The following is a 19,494-nucleotide window of genomic DNA, read 5'->3' on the forward strand; positions in this document are numbered from 1 at the left end:
AACACATTAAAAATAAAAATTGGGAGGATTGTGAAGAACTTTCATTTTCCTCCTTTTAGAGAACATCTACTCTGCATGGAAAAGGGAAATATAGATGAGGATGGAATTTCTTGTTAGATTGAAAAACATATTTTAAGGAAGGAAACTCAGAATTACAAAATGTGCCTGAGCAGTTTAAATCATACCATCATTTTATGTAAGCAATGTCAGATTTAGCTTTTTCTTCTTACTTAAACATTATTCTTCCTTTTAGTTGAAGATCCTGATTTTATATTGGGGACTTAATGAGCTTTAGACACTCCATTTTTCCTTGTTCTATAATCATAAATAACTCACAATTCAAGGCAATAACACCCAATAGTAGAATCCCAACCCCCAACTCTTTAAATTTATTTATTTGTCTGTTTATCTATCTATCTATCTATTTATCTATCTATCTATCTATGTATGTATCTATCTACCTACCTACCTACCTACCTACCTATGGTACTGGGGATTGAACCTAAGGGGTGCTTTAAAACTGAGCTATATCCCCAGCTTTTTTTAAAAAAAATTTTGAGACAGGGTCTCACTAAGTTGCTTAGGGCCTTGCTAACTGCTGAGTCTGACCTTGAGCTTGTGATCTTCCTTTCTCAGCCTTTTGAGTACTTGCAATTATAGGCATGCAACACTGTGCCTGGCTCCAAACTCTTAATAAAGATTTCTTTTAGTTATAGTTTTTAAAATAGGGGGTGGTGTTTTTTCCTTGTGAAATTTATATCCTTTTCAAATATGAAAAGTCAATGGAAAATTCAGACAGAATTCAGACAGGTTACACAGGTGGCCCTGTTGATGCACTTTCTCTGATATACAGCTACAGCACAAAGAAGCCCAGCTTCAATTACAATTATAGAGCAATAAATTATTACAAAACAACTAATGTTTTCAATATATACCTAATCCTGGAATAGAAGCATACATATAAAATAAAATAAGCATACATTTTTTCTACAATATTGTAGGAATTCTGAATTTTTACAACTTTGTCCTTTACAGTCTAAACAACAAATACAATATTATTAAGAGCACTGAAAATAGCTACAGTTCTATTCAAACTCTCTAAAATATGACACACATTTTATAATTTACCAAGTGTCTGAATATAAGCAAATTTTTAAGGAAAGAAAAGAAATACATCCAACTTAAGCTCACAAGGACTGAGCAATTTTGGGTTAAACTCTTATTGCTTTTGTTCTTCTTTCCTTCACCCTATTTGTATTCATTTGTCTGCTACATGCCTGGGAAGAGCCCCTATTGTAGGTCCCTCACTTGAAACCTCTACCTAGTGGCAGGGACTCTGCTGCTGTCTTAAGAACTGAACCAATGGCCAGGCATCAAAGGCTAGAGATCTTTGGTATTTCCATAGGTGAAAGACATATAACAAACAGCTAATCAAGCACCATTCCCCCAACAAGGCTTTCTGACACAGAGAGCTATCAGACATAAAGGAGAACAACAGGCATCCACTCAGAATTGTTTCTATATTTCAGAAGTGGGAGATGTAAGCAGTTTGGTGAAGACAGGATGGAGTAACACAGTTGAGCAGAGCATGCAGGCTGACTGGAAGATCCACTTGTAAGCCATACAGTGAGAGACAGTCCCAAACCAGTCATAGGGTGTTCTAAGCACACAGTGTTGTGTCACGCCAGTCAAGTGTACGCTGTGTTTATAAGGAGTGCAGCTAAGTCAGATGGCAGAAGGAAGCTCAGCTGATCTAATCCCTCACAGGTTGTTTCACCACAGGACTAACAAGCCTAAATTCTTGATAAGTGACATGGCCCCATTGGTCTGTGACAAATCCACAGTTTTGGTCCTGTCTGATCCAGCCAAAATTATATTATGAAAAGCTAAGATTAGGATTTGCACCAGGGATAAGTTGAGAAAAAAATTGGGGGGAGAATTTAATATGTGGCTTTCTACTTGTAAAAATGACTAGAAATTAATTTTAAAGCCATGATCAGTCAAGATCTTCTTCTTTTGGTGGTTCCAAGCATATTTTATTTTATTTTTTTACTCATGCTGCACTTCCCCACATATAACATTGCAAATTAAACACATGTATAAAGTCATGCAGATGAGTTATTTTACCTTTGCCTGCACCTACATCAGGTGGAAGAATACCAGCTTCAATGAAGGGAAACAGAAATAGGACACTATATAGTTAGATGTAACACACCCATGAGCATGTATAGATACAAAAAACACTTATAAAAAGCTAATGCATGCAAGAAGAATGAATTGTACCACATCAGGTACAGGGGACAGTACTATGTTGGTGTCCCCAAACTTACCCAGTATGCAAATCCACACATTACTTTATGTGCATTATTCATACTTGTTAGTAAGAAGGCTTATTATATTTTGAACCAAATTTTGGATAAAAATGTTAATTTCTTTTGCAATGGAATATAATCAGTTGAATAATCCTTAAGCATTTTTATACTTTAGAGACATGCAAAACCAGAAAATCTTTTACAATATTTTTGATCATTTTCAATAAATCTAAAATTTTCAGAAGGATTTTTTAAATAAGTAGAGAAAATTTTAATTCCTTTTCTATGTACTTTAGTGGAGCTATTTTGCTTTCTCTTTACCAGATGACACGCCAAAATACTAAATCCATTGCTCAAACACAAAATAAACACACTATTGAATAACTGTCTTGATTATTTACTAGAAAAACTAAATCAATATGTGGACTAGCAAATTATTTCCAGTGAATCATGATTAGAACTAGAATTGCATATATATGGGTATGCAGCATGTGTGTATATATGTATTACAGGTATGAGTTCATATGTGCATGTGTGCATATAAAGTTACATTCAGGAAAAAAACATTGCCTTGAACTTTGAACTCAGGTATGGCAAATATTGTAATTTCTTATTCCCACTCCAAACATTTTAAGTTTTTTCATGTAGGCTTGAAAAAGACACCAAATAGTTATTCCAATATGAACTACTGATTTCACTATATATTGGAATGAGAAATTACAAGTGTTTCTATTAATTAGGTCAAATGGATACTCTACAGTAAGCAGAAAAGAGAAAGCATAAACTGAAGTTAAAGATTTTTATTCCATGATACTTATAATTATATGGATTTTATACATACCCATCTTACCTTCATCGGTAGTTGTCATTGCTTCTTCTGTAATTTGACTTCCTGACCCTGCTGATGTTTGTGCACACAAATAAAACTTATACCGAGTGCTGAAATTTAAATTTTTTAAAGTCCAGCGTGTCTTGTTGGCAGGAATTTTTAAATCTATCAGAGGGCCTAATTCGTGGGTACTGTTAACTGTCAATAAGAAATAACAAACAAGTTCATTCCCCATTAATTGTACAGAATTACTTTTAAGTAATTGTGTCAAGCAAAAATATCCATCCTGGTTTACAATGACTTTCATAATCTACTCATTCTTTGCCTAACATAACTAAGTATAATTTTTATAGCTTTTATAATGTTATACTGTATAAAATAGTATAGTAGAGTACAATGCACATAACACGAAAAATGTTTTCTTTTAGTTTATAAACTAGCAGAATTTTATGGTTGAATCATTAATAGCATGTTTTATGCTGTTTTTGCAGGTGGAGTCACCTGTTGTTAAATAACCCCAAATCTTTCTTTTATCAACCTTGAGTCAAAGGAACCTCATTTTAACATTTTATATTCAGAGATAATGCCTACCTAATCTAATTACTGGACCCCTCCCCCCAATCCTACCATCAGAGATCTGTATTATTCCACTGAGTACTTAATTTTTGATAACACATATATATATATAATTTTTCTTTAAAAAGTTAGATTTGAAGTTCCTTCTGTAACCAGTACTTGAAGGTACATGTATATATTCTACAGATATAAAATAAAAGCCTATATTTTAAGATAACAGTTAAATATGGTTTTTTAAACACATATTTCTTCTTTTCTTTCTCCCAATAACTTACTTGGCTGAAATTTTAAGGTGTATTCAATCAAAATGCCATTTGGGTGACTTGGTGGATCCCATTCCAAAGTGAGAGAGTCCCGTGTGGGATTAACAATCTTCAAAGATGAAGGCGAACTGGGGACTTTTAATGAAAACACATAGTCAATTCAAAAGTATTAAACACTTCAATATGTATTAAAATAACATAGTTTTTTTCATGTTTACATAATAGATTTAAAGCTTTGGTTTTCAGTATCTTGTGCTTGATTCAGTTGAAAATACATTAATACAAATCTGTGCCAGGAATCTATTTATTGTCTTCTTTTTCTCTAACCATTTCCATTTAAACTCATGAAAACCATTTTTTCTCTCAAAATACAAAATGACTGCCTTTATATAAACTTAAATCAAATATTTTTAAAGGACATAGTATTTACTTGATTTATAGAGGGTGTGTCACAATAAAAGCAAACTGGTTACTATGCAAAACTGACTTTACCAGACCTCTGAGGAGAAACAGCTGAATTCTGGGTCATTAAGAACTATTTTCCCCAGCAAAACCAGGTGTCACCAAACAATTGACACTCTTCCTGCTGAGCTTTGGGCCCACGCCAGCCTACCCAGGTGCAGAGCCACTCATACCCTGAGAGCTGACAGCTGCCCAGGATCTGGTGCTAATGGACAAAAGCCCAAGGCTGGCACACCCCTGGCCCTGGAAAAGGCCTGATGAGTGTTGGGTTTTCTATAGCAGAGACTGTCAAATGGCCAGAGGAAACATCCTCATCTTTTATTTACTTCCTCATGGGAATGATGGATGGTGGCACCTCTCCTTCCTGATGGCTGCTTTCCCTACAAATGCATTAATGCGCACCCCCCCCCATCCTTATTCTAGCCAGAAACCAGGGAGTCTACCTAGTTTTTTCTCTCTGCCTCATTTCCTCCATCTCCTGAGACACTAGTTCCTGGCAACTTCACCTTCTTAACTTCAACCATATCCATACTCTCCTCTCTTCTTCTTTCTCACTTCTCCTCCTTTGCCAGGTCTATCTATAACCATGCCTGGTATATAGTTACAAGCTTCTAAGCTCCCTCAAATAAATAAGTGGTTCTTAACTTTTGGGGATCACAAAGCGCTTTGAGAATCTGATTACATCCAGAAACTCTCTCCCTAGAAAAATATGCATACATTTTGCCTACAATTTAAGGAGGCTCAAGGAGCTTTTTATAAGCTGAAATTGTCCCCCTGAGGGATTATAGTCTACAGGATAAGAGCCTCTGGACCAGTTTCATATTCATAGCATCCCAAACCATGCACAATGTGGGGCCTCCCTTGCTGACCTCTTTTTCTTACCACTTATGACCATGCAATCTGTAGTTTCCTATAGGAGCTCTACTATTTCAGAGCTTTGTGTCAGTCACATCACTTCCTTTCTTCTTTATCCTTTAAACCTCTAATTTTTTCTTCTATGACACCTTCCCCTGAGCCATCCAAAGGACCAGTGTGAAAACCTTGGGTGGAAGAAGCACTGCCTCTCTAAAGGGAAGTGAGATCAAAGACAAGCAATTGTGGGATGGGAACTCAGGACTCAGAGGCTATTGGGCAGCTGCCACATCATGAGCCCTCAACCAGGAGCCAGGACAGCATGCATTTGAGAACTGATTTTATCAAAAAGATTAAGGTATTCACAGAAGCTATCTGGCCCCTTATTATGTCTGACTTGATGCAAAATTCAAAATAGATCAAACCCACTTTAGTGCCTTCTTGAATCTCTCTCCTTCTTAGTATATGATCCCCTCTCTGCCTCACCCACTAGGGTCCCACACTCTTCTTCCCAAATTTCTTTTTGCCTTCTCCTCCATCCACATACATTTGATTTTCCTTTGCTGCTCTCCTGCAGTGGTCCATACTTGCAGGGGCTTTGACTTTTCCTTCATTTTTCCAACTCATTTGGTCAAGACTTTCACCTTCTAATTTAGCTCAACTTCATAATAAATTATGAAAGTGCACTAAGAAAGAAGCTGTAGAAGTCAACCACAACTCTTAGAAATGATTTCCTTTCTCAACATTTTTCTTAAGTATCACATTTAGATCTCATGCTTTTTGGATGAGGCTACTGACACTTAGAGAAGTCACAAAATGTGCCTCAGGTCAGAAAGCTAATAACCCAAATAATCATCAAATTAGCAAGTTTTCAGATAGTGTAAGCAATGGAGAAAATTTTTAAATGAATGGAGAGAGCCCTTTAGGCTCCCTTCTGGAGCCTTCTAAAATGTCCAGAGTTATATGAAATCTTCAAATCCTTAGGCCACATAGGAGTGACTTTACCACCTTTTGTGTGTGCTGTGCTTATCTCTAGGAAAACCACATTTGGCGTCCAGAACATATTTTACTCGGAGGCCCAACTGTCAGGTAAAACCTCTCAGGGTAGGCCATATGTTCCTGGATCTCAGAGGCATGCCCCCCTCCATACCTCCTTCTGGAGTAGAAAAGACTCTGTCAGGACTGGCTGGGCCCTCCCCTTTCCCATTGACCACACGGACATTCAATGTGTAGTGGCTGAAGGGATCCAGCCCAGGCAGCATGCCATGAGTCTTGCTGCCTTGGAAAGTGAGGATCTTTTTTTCAATGTGGCGTCTGTTTCTTTTGGATGAACTCTGTGCCTTCCAATAGTAAATCTGAAATGGTAAAACAAAACAAAAATCAAGGATGCACAGGGAGGAAACAAGATTCCCCATGCTCACAAAAATACTTGTTTTCCCAGAAAATTCCTGAGGTGCATTTTATAAGAAAACTAGTAGCAAAACTGATGGATATTGATTCTGAGGCAAGAGGAATAGCTGGGTCATACTATTTTGTTACAGAAGTATAAGTGAAATAAATGAAATAGCATGAAACTAGTAAGGTTCTCTCCAGAACATGAGGCAAATGAATAGACAATAAAAATTATTTAAGTCTTTTATTATATAAATTATTCTAAAAATAAAATTATTAACCAGTGTTTATGTATTTTTCCAGAGTTAATACATGTTCATGTACAATCATTTAGTTTGACCCTAAAAAATCACAATGAGGCTTTTATTATTTTTTACAGTGTAGGTGAGTTTCTGGGTTACTGAGTGACTGTCCCAAAGCCACAGGGGATCTTCTATTGCAAGTTTAGAGCTTTTCTACTAGGTCAAGCTATATCACTTTTAAAAAATGCTTATTTTTAATATTAAATTATTAGACACAGGTTTTGGAGAAATAGGTAAACAAAGTGTTAACTTTGCTAACTAACATAATTGTTGTTTATTAAATTCCTCAATTTTTCTTAGGAATTTAAAGGCATTTTTCAAGACAAGCCGACATGTATAATACAGAATCTAGCCCATGTTAGGTGGGGAAAAATGAACATAATGCAGTACAAAAAGTGGCCTCTAGGAGGCAGTGTTAACAAAACAATGGTGTGTGTGTGTGTGTTGCGTGTTTGTGTGTGTGTTTCTTTTGCTCTCTATCAATCTCTATGAATCCTTTTTCCTATGCATCCCAAGAACAAATACAGTTGATGTTCATAAGAATGACCCAGTTGGTTTATATGATCTTAAAATATAATCTGAATTATTTTTAAAAATGCCTAAATTATTATCAGGATAACTGTGTGTTCAATACATGTGGTTCATATTACTTTGAAATGAGTACAGTTCAATATGTTCTAGTTCTTTAAAAATTACTTTTCCTCATTTTGTACACATTGTTCAGTTGTCACAATGTTAGATTTGGATCATCTATTGGAAAAAAATGGTGACAACTTTTTTTTCTCTCTTTGGAAGAGTGATATTTGGTGTTAATTCTAGCTGGGGGGTCTTATAGCCTTGCCTGAGGCAATAAACAAATGAGCTCTTGAGTTCAACAGCTCCTGAGGAGAGGAACCAAATAATTCCAACGTTATACAGTGTGTGTGACAAGTGGCATTTGCCAATATCCTGTTACTAAGGGGAGACCATGAAATGTCTCCCACCACTTACCCGATAGCCTTGTAGGTGTCCTCGAATACTTTTCAGAGGTACAGGATCCCAGTGCACCTCCGCCAAGGTGCTGTTCACCACATTCACGTGTACATTCCCGGGAGCCACCATAGGGACTAGAAAAAGGATAGGGGAAGGGAGTAGAAGTATCAGTGTTATTTTGAATTTCATGCAAAAAAAAAATGTCTCTATCTCTAATAATTTTTATCTGAAACATGTCCCAGCCTATTTTATAGATTCTATAGAATCTTATTCTAAGGACTGTTCAGGATTGAAAGTTGAATTTTTGGTTATCTTTATGAGAACAACATTTTTTTTAAAGTAATCCCTTTCTTACATTCTGAACTTCTTTGTGTGTGTGTGTGTGTGTGTGTGTGTGTGTGTGTGTGGTGTATGTGGTTCTGGGGAATCAAAGCCAGGACCTTCACATGCTAGGCAAGCACTCTACTACTGAGGTATAGACAGTCCCAGCCCTGAGCCTCCTATTTCTTACATAGCAAACTTAAATTCAGAGTAATTAAACAAAATAATTTCACCTTTCTCCTTTGCAAACCTAAGCATCTTTGGAAATGGCCTTGGTTTACACCTTGGTAGGTTTCTTTGGCTGGGGAAGAGTAAAAAGGAAATGGTAGGAGACACTTACGGTCTTCTCCAGAATGTCCCATGATTACAGCTGGCTCTGGAGCAAAGCCCACGTCATTCAGGGCCTGAACTTTTATCAGGTATGGGACAAAGGTTGGTGTGCCGGAGACAATATATTTGGATACATTTGCCACCACCACAGATGTCCATTCATCATCACCATCTTTCTGGCGCCAGCTCACTTTGTACTGAAGGCCTGGCCCATTAGATTCAAAACCATTCAGGGGCTATAGGAAAAGCCAAAGAACCTGAGCTTACAAAACAAATCGACTGCATAACCTTTTATGGGAACAACAAATCCAATTCCCAGACTTAAAGCAAGAATTGAGACACTGAAATACAAGCTATTCACCATTTTCTCCAAGGACCTCTTATCTTTTTTTTTTTTTTTTTTTTTCATTTGTGATGAGATTTAAGACTTGTTTGGGATCAACATTTCAAAGATTGCAAATTACTATCTTAAAGCAGTAAATACCACAAAAACCGTTCAAAGCCTGACTGCATAGCCAAGGGTGGGTAAGTCTTAAAACATTTCAGTTTCTAGATTCCTTTATACATTTCTGTTTGTATGATAGTATATCATTACCTGTTATATTTGAAGACTGAAACTTATGAACTATTGCCCTGTTTATTAAATAAAGTTAACCTGTCATACTATCCTGAAATAATATATATATTTGTGTATATATATATATGTATATACATAAGTATGTACACATTTGTATACATATAAGTATATGTAAGTAACTAAGGTTTAAGGATTATATGAGTTAATATTTTATTTTCCAAATCCAAAAAAATACATAATTACTGTTACTACTAATAAATCAATAGCTTGATGCATGTGCTTCAGGTAGTTATCTTATAATAACGACAATAGTAGCTACTATTTTTGAATGCATATATGTGCTAGGCATTATACATGTTCTACATGTATTATTCCTTTAATCTTATGCAGTTGCTTCTATTGTTATTCTCATTATACAGATGCCTAACAGATGTTCAACAACTGGCTTAAGATCGTACTATAAGTAGCAAGCTGGATTTGCACTCATTTGTTTTGGCTTCAGGGATCAACCTTTTTAACTACTACACAATAATGCCTCTTAAATAAAGATGAATGTGTGAAATTGGATTTTAATGAAGAAGAAATTATTTTAAAACAACTTTTTCTTTTCACTCTAAAAAGATTGAGGAAAGTTGAAAGCTTCATAGCTCACCTTCCATGTAATCACCAAATTATCAGGCTCTGAACCCAGTCCTTCCACAGCCGTGGGATTTTTATCTGGTTCTAGAAGTTAAGCAGCCACATATGTGTAAGCTTTGGTCATTTGCAAAGAGTGGGAAACTTCTGTATTCTATTTCATATCCCTGAAGTCCACCCTACCTGTGGCTTTTGTCAGATACTGTTCAGACGCCTCACTGGGCAGGCTCCTCCCGATGCTGTTCACCGCCATCACTCGGAAGGAGTAGTTCACATAAGGAGACAGCTTCAGCTGGGCTGTGGTCTGTGTTCCAGAAACTTCAGTTTGGTGGTGCCACAGCCCTGCCTCATGCATTGCATCTTCATATTCAATGATGAATTCTGGGCATAACACATACACACACACACCACAAACCCAAGACAGTGATTTCAGTCAACCTAGGGGTAAGTTGTAGCCATAAGTAATAGGGCAATCAAGAGTAGTCAAGCCAAGTGCAGTGGTGCACCCTGTAATTCCAGCGGCTAGAGAGGCCGAGGCAGGAGGATTGTGAGTTCAAAGCCAACCTCAGCAAAAGCAAGACACTAAGCAACTCAGTGAGAACCTGTCTCTAAATAAAATACAAAAAAGAGCTGGGGATGTGGTTCAGGGGCCAAGTACCCCTGAGTTCAATCCTCGGTACTCCCCTACCAAAAAAAAAGAGTAGCCAAACATGGATTAGTTTGCTTTGAAAAAAAATTCATTAGAATATTTTTATTTTAGGGTTCTTTCATTACCCTCAATACCAAAGTGCACTCAATAGTACCTAGTATTCTTTCTCTAGCATGCTGAGTTTAGTTTAGTTAAAACTATTTAGAATTGATCCATATACTCCAAGGAAAAGTTTAAATATATGAAAAGATGATCAATTTTTCATAATTGAAGGAATTAAAATAAATACAATAAGGTGTCACTTTTTACTAAACATATTGACAACAATCAAAGGCTTAACACATCTTGTTGACTGCCACAGAGAGAAAGAAGCATTCTCAGACTTCACAGGAAGTGTAAATTGGTACAACTTCTATACAGGACAATTTAGAAAATCTTAACAATATTTAACATATGTACTCTTAGAGAAATTGCACTTCTATCAATTTATTTTGAATAAATGTATTCGTGCATATTGTTCAAGATGCATGAAAAATAATTCACATTGTAACATTGTTTGCAATTGAAACTATCTGTTTGCAAACAAGCTAAATATCCACCAGTAGGCCACTGATTAAATCAAATATGGTCCATCCATGCAGTGGAATATTCTTCATGTTATAAATAAGTGTGGTTGCTTCATATGTACTAAAACAATGACTTCCAAACACAGTCTTAAGTGAAACCAAGCGTGTTATAAAAGAGTGTGTGCTGAATACAACCATTTGTATAAAAGAACATTTCACAAAGCCATGTTCACTTGGATATACATGTACCACCTCTCAGAGGGAAAGAAGCATTCTCAGACTTCATGGGAAGTGTAAATTGGTACAACTTCTATACAGGACAACTTGGAAAATCTAAAAATATTTAACACATTTACGCTTACAGAAATTGCTCTTTTATCAATTTATTTTGAATAAATGTGTTCACATTTCCACAGAAAATGCTTTCAAGAGATGTGACATTATCACAATATGACATAGAAACATGATGTTGAAAATGTAAACCACCTCAAGCTAATTTCACAGAGGATAGACACTGATAATTTTGGTACGGTCAGAGGAGCTGGCAGTCAGGAGCAGAAGGAAGATGCACTTTTTCAGTTAAACCCTCTATAGCTACTAAAAATTTGTGGTATGTTACTGTTTACTTTTGTAAAAATGTTTATTTAGGCATTTATTGATTGCCTACTATGTGTAGGTATCATGATGTCAACTGAAAATACAAAAGTGAAATACTATACATGTTACAGTAGTCTAAAGCTAAGGCCTTGGAGTGCTTTCAGTTTACGTTCTTTTGCTGGTGATCTCTAGTCTCATCAATGGATGACTTCTTCATTTATATCTGCAGCCCAGATCTCTCCCCTGAACCATAGAATTGAATATCCAATCTCCTACTCAACAACTCTACTTGAGTGTCTACTATTACTATAGCATCAAACTGGATATGAACAAAACAGTTCAATCTTCTTCCCCAACTGGTAGTGATAACTCAAGTCAAAACCTTAGAGTCTTTCTTAGCATCTCTCTTTCTTTCCCACTTTCAAGAGTCCTGTTAGGCTGTACCATTAAAGTATATCCAAAATCTGACCATTTCTCTACCTCCATCCCTCTCACCATCATTTCAAACCACTATCATTTCTCCTATGTGAATTATTACATAACCTTCTAATTCAGTAATTCTCAAAACTTCTTCTGCTTATGATATACTTGGTGTCTCAATAATTTTTCCCCCATAGGTTCCTTAGATCAAAAGAAATATTTGATGTTTTCATATATTAACTAATTAGGTCCATGCAATTTAATATGTATTTATGCCTTAACAATTTAAACACAACTTCCCAAATCTAATAAACAAATTGGACACCACCACCTTCATTTCCTATTCCATACTGATTTTTCACATGGCACTTGCTTTTTTACCACAGAAAAATGCTTTCCAGAGATGTGACATCATCACAATATGACATAGCAACATAATGTTGAAAATGTAAACCACTTCGAGCTAATTTCACATGGTGCCTGACAGATGTCACTATACTTTTTATTTTTAATTTTTTGGTATTGAAGATTGAACCCAGAGGTGCTTTACTACTGAGCCCTTTTTATTGTTTTATTTGAAGACAGGTCTTGCTAAGCTGCTTAGGGCCTCAATAAGTTGATGAGGCTAGCCTTGAACTTGTGAGACCTCAGTCGACCAAGCTGTTGTGATTACAGGCATGTACCACAGTACTTGGCTTTTCACCATTTTTTAAATATCAAATCTTTGAAATTAGTCTAATACATCCCTGTGAATTTGCTGAGATATCAGCTCACAGCAGTTCACTTCAGTTCACAGTTCTCTGCAGTTCACAGTTCGGAAACCACAGTCTACCTGATCAGTGTTCCCCCTCTTATTCTTTTATAGACTATTTTCAATGAAATAGAGTTATTTATAATGATGAGGACTTCCCAACCTTACAATGGCTTGCCAGGCCCTGCACGATTCACACTCCTGCTCACTGCCCAACTCTTCAACTCTGTGACCTTCTCTCCTATTTCACTTCCTCTGGCTCATTTCACTGCAGCCACACTGGCTTTCCAACAGACATGCCCCTGTCTCAGAGCTTTTATTTTTTCCCTTTGCTTTCCTTGGAAAGTTCTTTCCCCAGATAATTTCAGAGTGTGTTCACTGACTTCCTCTTCCTGTCCTGATTGACATACTTAAGTGTTAGCTTCTTTGTGTGGCCTTTCCTGACCTCCCTATTCATAATTATACCCCTGACACCCCCATCTCTTTCTCCTGATGTTTTTTTGATGGTCTAAACACACACATGCACACACATGTGCACACACATATGTTTATAGATAAATACCTACGTGTTTGAGTTCTCTAGAAAGAAGATGTTAAGACAGAAGTGAAAGAAATGTGTTTAGGGAAATGTCCGTGGAAGATGAAAGGGAGAGGAGACAGAAGTTGGCAGGAAAGACCTTCAGACCAGTGCAGGTCTGATGACTAATGGGAGAGAGGAAGGAGGGAAGAGTGAGTGGGAAGAGTGCCCAAATGCACTACAGCTCTGTGACAATCTCAGCCATGTCAACAAGGAGCCCCATCATAAAGTTTACCCATTGGACGGGTTTTCCATTAGGTATGGCTGAGCTCTAGAATCCTTGCTACGCTTGTTCCTGGAGTGCCCCTGGAAGCGTGTGGCTCCTGTGAACATTACTTATCCTTGAGAAAGGTGCAGCTTATGGAGGCTGTCAGCTAGTATCCCCTGCAATGGGTTCTCTCTTGAAAGTAAACTGAGCAATTTCTTTGTCTTTGTGTGTGTGCATATGTGTACGTACACATATATGCATGTATTTGTAACATTATGCAAAATGATGTAATATTATTTTTATCATATGTGTGTCCTCATCAAAAATGTGCGCTCCTTAAGGGCAGAGATTTTTGACTATTTTGTTTTAGGACAATGTCTGGCACCTAATTAGCAATCAATAAGTATCCGTTGAATGAATGAGTGAATGAAGGAAAGAGCAGAAATGCCTTAAAACCTAACAGTATTGTTTATCGTAGGCAAAAACAGTTTCCAAAAAAATCCTAACCTGCTAATTCAGAGTCATGTGTTGTATTAGCTGGTGACTCAGCTTGTTCTGATCTAAGACACTGAAAACTCAGATGAGAAAAAAGGCACCACTAAATACAAGAGAGAAAAAGAAGCATTTGGTTGATTTTATTGGGAATATTCTGCTTTGCCTGGAGATGCAATAAATCAACACACTTATTATTTCAGAATAATTTTAGATCAACATCAGAAAAGTATTAGAACTTCCTGCAGTCTATACCCGTAGGCAATCACATATCTCAGGCCCATGACTATGTCTGCTCTCTGTAGTATCTCTTCAGTTTTACAATTAAACCTCGATTACTTCTACTCTAACTTATTAAGTTCCTCCAGCATCCTATGGTCTGGTCCCTCATTTGACTTTTTTCACAGGGATTAAGGCATCAAGGTGAGGAGCTGACATTGTTGAATGTGCCACTTTGTAGCAGGGAGCCATGGAAAGAAAGGGACCTATTTGGAAGTTAATGGACCTGATGTCTATACCCAGTTCTGGTACGAACTGTGGATTTGAAGGGACTTTACTCAATGAGTTTCATTTTCCTAACATTTGGAGGGGGCCTTTTGGCACCTGCTCCTCCTATCTTTTTCTCCCAGAAGTAATGGGCAAATTGAATAACAGACTTAAGATGCATCTTCCTACTGAGGTAGAAATTTTCAGGAGTAGTGGTACACACCTGTAATCCCCGTGACTTGGGACGCTGAGGCAGGAGGATCACAAATTCAAAGTTAAGCATGCTGAGAATTAAGCCAATCCCCCAAAACCAAAAGGTGAACATTTTCTCTGATATGTGGAAGCTAGCCCACCATAAGCAGGGGAGGGGAATAATAGAATTTCAGAGGATTAGACAAAAAAGGACTGAAGGGAAGGGAGGTGAGATGGAAATAGGAAAGATAGTGAAATGAATCTGATATAACTTTTCTATCATGAACCGTCCATGGGTTGCATGTGGGTGACTGTACATGGAAGTCTAGTGGATAGAAACATCTGGTGTCTGGGAATGACCAGTGGACATTTTCTCTGTTCTATTGCTCAGGGGCAGGGTGAATTTCTATCCTGCTCCGCTGAATCCCACATAGCACCTGAGATGGGTGTGATCTGCCAATATGTCAATCAACCTGCTCACTGCAAGATATCATGAAGCAAGACTCTGAACTTGAAACCTTATCCCTCCCTTTGATGTACCCCCTTAAATAAACCACCAGAGCTATCTTTTCTTTGTCTAGTTTCAGCACCCATGTGGACTAGATCTATCAGGGGCTTTGCTTTTATAAATATATTTCTGGCCATTTGTGTTTTATTATTCACTAATTATTTGAGACTTTAAGTTTTAGGGTGGCTTACATCCTCCTGGAAAGGAAAAAGAACCCCCAGTGAGATGCTGGCCGACATCCCCATTACTTTTCTATGTACATATATGAATACACTATACTGAATCCCACCGTCATGTATATCCACAAATATAGAGCCCTAATTAGAATAAGATATATTCCATGTATGTATAATTTTATTAAACTGGACTCTACTGTCATGTATAACTAAAAAGAACCAATAAAAAAAAAGACAAGTTCAAAGTCAGCTTCAACAACTTAGTGAGACCCTAAGCAACTTAGCAAGACCCTGTCTCAAAACAAAACAAAAATAGAAAGTGCTGGCTCAGTGGTAAAATGCCCCTGGATTTGATGTCTGGTACCTAAATAAATAAATATATAAAAAATTAAAAACTTAAAGTGATTCTTACAGATCTTAAAAATGACAGTGTATTTGCTTCATGGATATATTCAGAAATTAGTGTCCTGTACTAGAAGCTGTAACCAGGAATCATACCACCTCTGAAGAGAGACATACATAAATCTTTTAGTTCTGTTGGTAATAAAGCAGAGAATGCCTGTAAGTACCATCATGAGGAACTGCAGTTGCATAATAGAAAGTGATTCCAAAACAGCCACTAAACTTATCAGTGATAGAGCAAATGACACCACATACTTGTAATGGGGCTGTTGTTGTCATCGCCTGGGGTCCAGGACAGCTGAACACTTTTGTCAAGTTGATTAGTCAATTCTAAATCAAAGGGAGGATTTGGCACATCTGTAGACCAAACACACACATCATGGTTAGCTATCTGTTTTTAAGAGGTTCTTCTTTATTCATGACACTAGCTATTCAGAGGGGACATCTTAAGGACAAAGCATACATGATGGTCAATGAGCATGCAAATGAAGTGAGATGGAAACAACTGAGGGTGCTGGAACACCAGGGCACAGCCAAGACAACCCATGATGAGCTCTGCTGCTTGCTTTTTAAATGGAATGAAGTAATTTGTAACCAAAGCCAGGGAAGCAAATGGCTCAGGTTCATCAGCACTCTCGTTGTGCATATTCTCATAAACACAAAAAGCACAAACATAAAGAGTAATGTGAAAGCTTAATTTTTAAGACATGGGGAACAGAATAGCAAATGCTGGAAAGCACATTCAGGCAAACAGATGTACTGTTAAAAGGAGATTCAAATGTTCTTTCTGAAACATGCTGAATGACAGACTTGAGGAGGGTCCTGAAGAATATTTATATTCTTAAGGATAGCAGCCCTCAGCATGCATAGTATGTTTACTCTCAGACACTGGACACCCGTTGAACAAAGGTAATCCAGAAGCAGGGCTGCCTTATTGAATGGTGCCTCTGGGATCCAGAGTTAACACTCTGCCATGGGCCTTTTTTGAACCTTGCTTCTAGAAGTATCTCTGGTTCTTGGGGAACTCAAGGCCATATAAATATATGGGTTATTCTTTCTCATAAGTAGTAAAGCAGTAAATGTCTACCAAGGACACATTTTATATATAAAATAGCAATATATGTAAAATCTAGTCAATTTATGATTATGCCACAAAAATGAATTTTTGTATTTAGGTGTTGAATGAAGATAAGGGTTTCCTTAAAAAAAATTCTGGAAATGATTTCTATTTTCCAGAGTCAGAAAAGTTTTACATGACATTAATGTGCCCTCTCTCTGGGTTTCTAATGACTTCTCTGTTGTGAATGAATAGTGGGTCAGCTTTCTCTGACATAAAAGTAAAAAATGTTCTAAATATCCATTTCTTCCCTGTTTAAATTTCTTGAAAATGGATCCCAAAGCAACATTTATTTTCCAAAGCAAATTTTAATAGACTGAAATAAAATCTAACTTGTGGAACAATATAAGAATTATTTTTCATTCTTTAAAATATGGATGACAGGTTTTGATAAAGCCCTGTGCCACTTGCTCATTTTACAAGAAAACTGTATCAAAGAGGAACTTTTGTCAAATGGAATGATATTTGTAATAGCATCTGCAATATTTAGAAACAACTGGCAATAAACTCAGTAAAAAGTTCTAAGGTTATGATGAAGAAATGATTTACTACAGTAAATGAAGGACACAACAATTGACAAACCCCTATTCCTTAAAGAAACATGATGATGTGATAAAGAAAAAAACATTTTTTTCTGCAAATGTGAAACTGACAGAAAATAGAGAAAGAAGACTCATATTAGTTTACCGTAAATGGGAGCTGGAGTTGGAGTAGGAGCTAGAAAGGACATTAATATAAAGGATTTTAATCAAAATTAGTAATGGAAAGATACAAGATAGCACAAGAAGACAAAGATTGCACATGACTAAGTTTATAAAATTAAGCCCTATGCTTAGCTGTGAGATATGGCATTGATACACATGCAATAACAATTTTGGAATACAAACCCTTAACTTTTAAATAAAAGTAGATTATTCCCCCCAATTTTCTTATAAAAATGCCTCCAATATCCACCATTTTATCTAGTCTGCTACAGAGCTTATCCTGAAATGATCACCTTGAAGGCATCTTTCAAAAAAGAAAAAAAAAAAACTATGGCTTTAAAACTATAATGAGCAAACATTTCATATTTACAATTTTCCTTTTTCTTTTCAATTGAAGACGTGGAAGTGGGCTGTGTTGTATTTGTTCTGGTTCTTACCGACAACGCTGAGCACAGCACTTGCAGAAACATTGTCCAGAGTTGTGTTGGCCACACAAGTGTAGGTCCCACCGTCATTGTCACTTACATCAGCTACCACCAAATGATCCTTGTCGACAGTGAACCTGTGAATATAACACGCTCAGAGCTGCTGAAGTGGATAGCCAACCACACCCCAGGACTGTCTTACTGTCACAAAAGACACTGTGAACTTGACAAAACAGAAAGATGGTAAGAATTTCAGCAAATTAGAGTGAGAATCCTACATAATATGTGTTACTATAGTAATGGTTAGAGTTGAAAAACAATTAGAATGAATAAGAATCTTGGGTTAGGAGAGATATTAAGTATGATGGCTTTCAACCAAGCCTCTGGTGTCTTAGGAGCTGCCTCAAAGCCCCCAGGGTAAAACATCACATGGTAGCTCATAAATAAATACTATTATTCTATGTCAATTTAAGAAATTTTAATAAAAGTCCCCAGCCGGCATCCTTAGGTGAGGTGGGGGCAGCTTCACAGTTGCCCGTGCTAGAGTGCTTGATTAAGGCTACTGCTAAGAAACACCTGAAAACTACTTATTCAGCTTAATTTCTATCAAAAGTGCATATTTTAAAATAATCTATTATTTACTACAGTAATTTTGTGTCATTTTAAACACATGCATAAGGTCTCATAGGAGAAAGTAAATTTTATCTGTCTTAGCTCTAGACACAGGAAGATTCAGAGCAGCAATCTCCACTGAGAGTTTTTTAGAGGTTACTCTTAGACATGAAAAATTGCTCCGTGGGTCAAAAGTCAATGTATGTAGGACTCCTGTCTGAATTTAATGAGGTTACATAAATCATACACTGTCTTCTGAGGTAATTTCCAAGTTAAAGTTCACCTGACTTAACCTGATGGTCATTTATTCATATTTCCTTCTCCTTTATAATCAGCTCAGATCCCACAAATAGAATTGGCCAGTTGAAGCACAGAACTAGTTGGAAACTCTGGGCACTAGATTGAAAGGCCAAAAAGGTTTTTTGGGGGACATTCACAAGCAGCAGGGCTCCACTCAGGCACCACAGGTTTAGATCAGCTGCAAGAAAACTATGGAAACTGTTTCCACTGGAATACAGCACACCTGTAGCCACTGTGATTGCTAAGGCACATATCCAACTCTGTGTACTCACCATGTTTATTGAGGGCCTGAGTTGGAAAACAAAACACTATGACTTTCCTTCAAGTCCAAGTTAAAGGACTGCAACACACTTGTTTTTTGCTTTTCCTTTTCCCTCCATGGTGTTAGGAAAAATTAGAAGAAAACTCACTCTCCAAATAAAAACTAAAGTACTACAAGGATTTCTACCCTTTGATGCTTAGAGATCATATTTCTGCTTTTTTTCCTT

General features: G+C 36.9%; 1 protein-coding gene across 5 annotated transcripts in view; it reads right to left on the bottom strand.

Annotated features, from left to right (window-relative positions):
• Nrcam (neuronal cell adhesion molecule) overlaps positions 1-19,494 on the bottom strand; it is a 277,444-nt gene that overhangs the window by 18,372 nt on the left and 239,578 nt on the right. For 4 of the 5 annotated variants that reach the window (XM_071613514.1, XM_071613519.1, XM_071613512.1 and 1 more), the window contains 9 exons: positions 18,107-18,231; positions 16,104-16,205; positions 10,008-10,205; positions 9,841-9,911; positions 8,622-8,847; positions 7,979-8,094; positions 6,445-6,649; positions 3,993-4,115; positions 3,163-3,339 (listed from right to left, as the gene is read on the bottom strand). In XM_071613514.1, the coding sequence (XP_071469615.1) occupies positions 3,163-3,339; positions 3,993-4,115; positions 6,445-6,649; positions 7,979-8,094; positions 8,622-8,847; positions 9,841-9,911; positions 10,008-10,205; positions 16,104-16,205; positions 18,107-18,231 (1,343 nt within the window). Of the gene's footprint in view, positions 1-2,127; positions 2,164-3,162; positions 3,340-3,992; positions 4,116-6,444; positions 6,650-7,978; positions 8,095-8,621; positions 8,848-9,840; positions 9,912-10,007; positions 10,206-16,103; positions 16,206-18,106; positions 18,232-19,494 lie in introns of all 5 variants that reach the window. The other variant, XM_071613520.1, reaches the window with a different exon arrangement.

Source organism: Marmota flaviventris, chromosome 1, assembly GCF_047511675.1.
Source record: "Marmota flaviventris isolate mMarFla1 chromosome 1, mMarFla1.hap1, whole genome shotgun sequence".
Classification (NCBI taxonomy): Eukaryota; Metazoa; Chordata; class Mammalia; order Rodentia; family Sciuridae; genus Marmota; species Marmota flaviventris.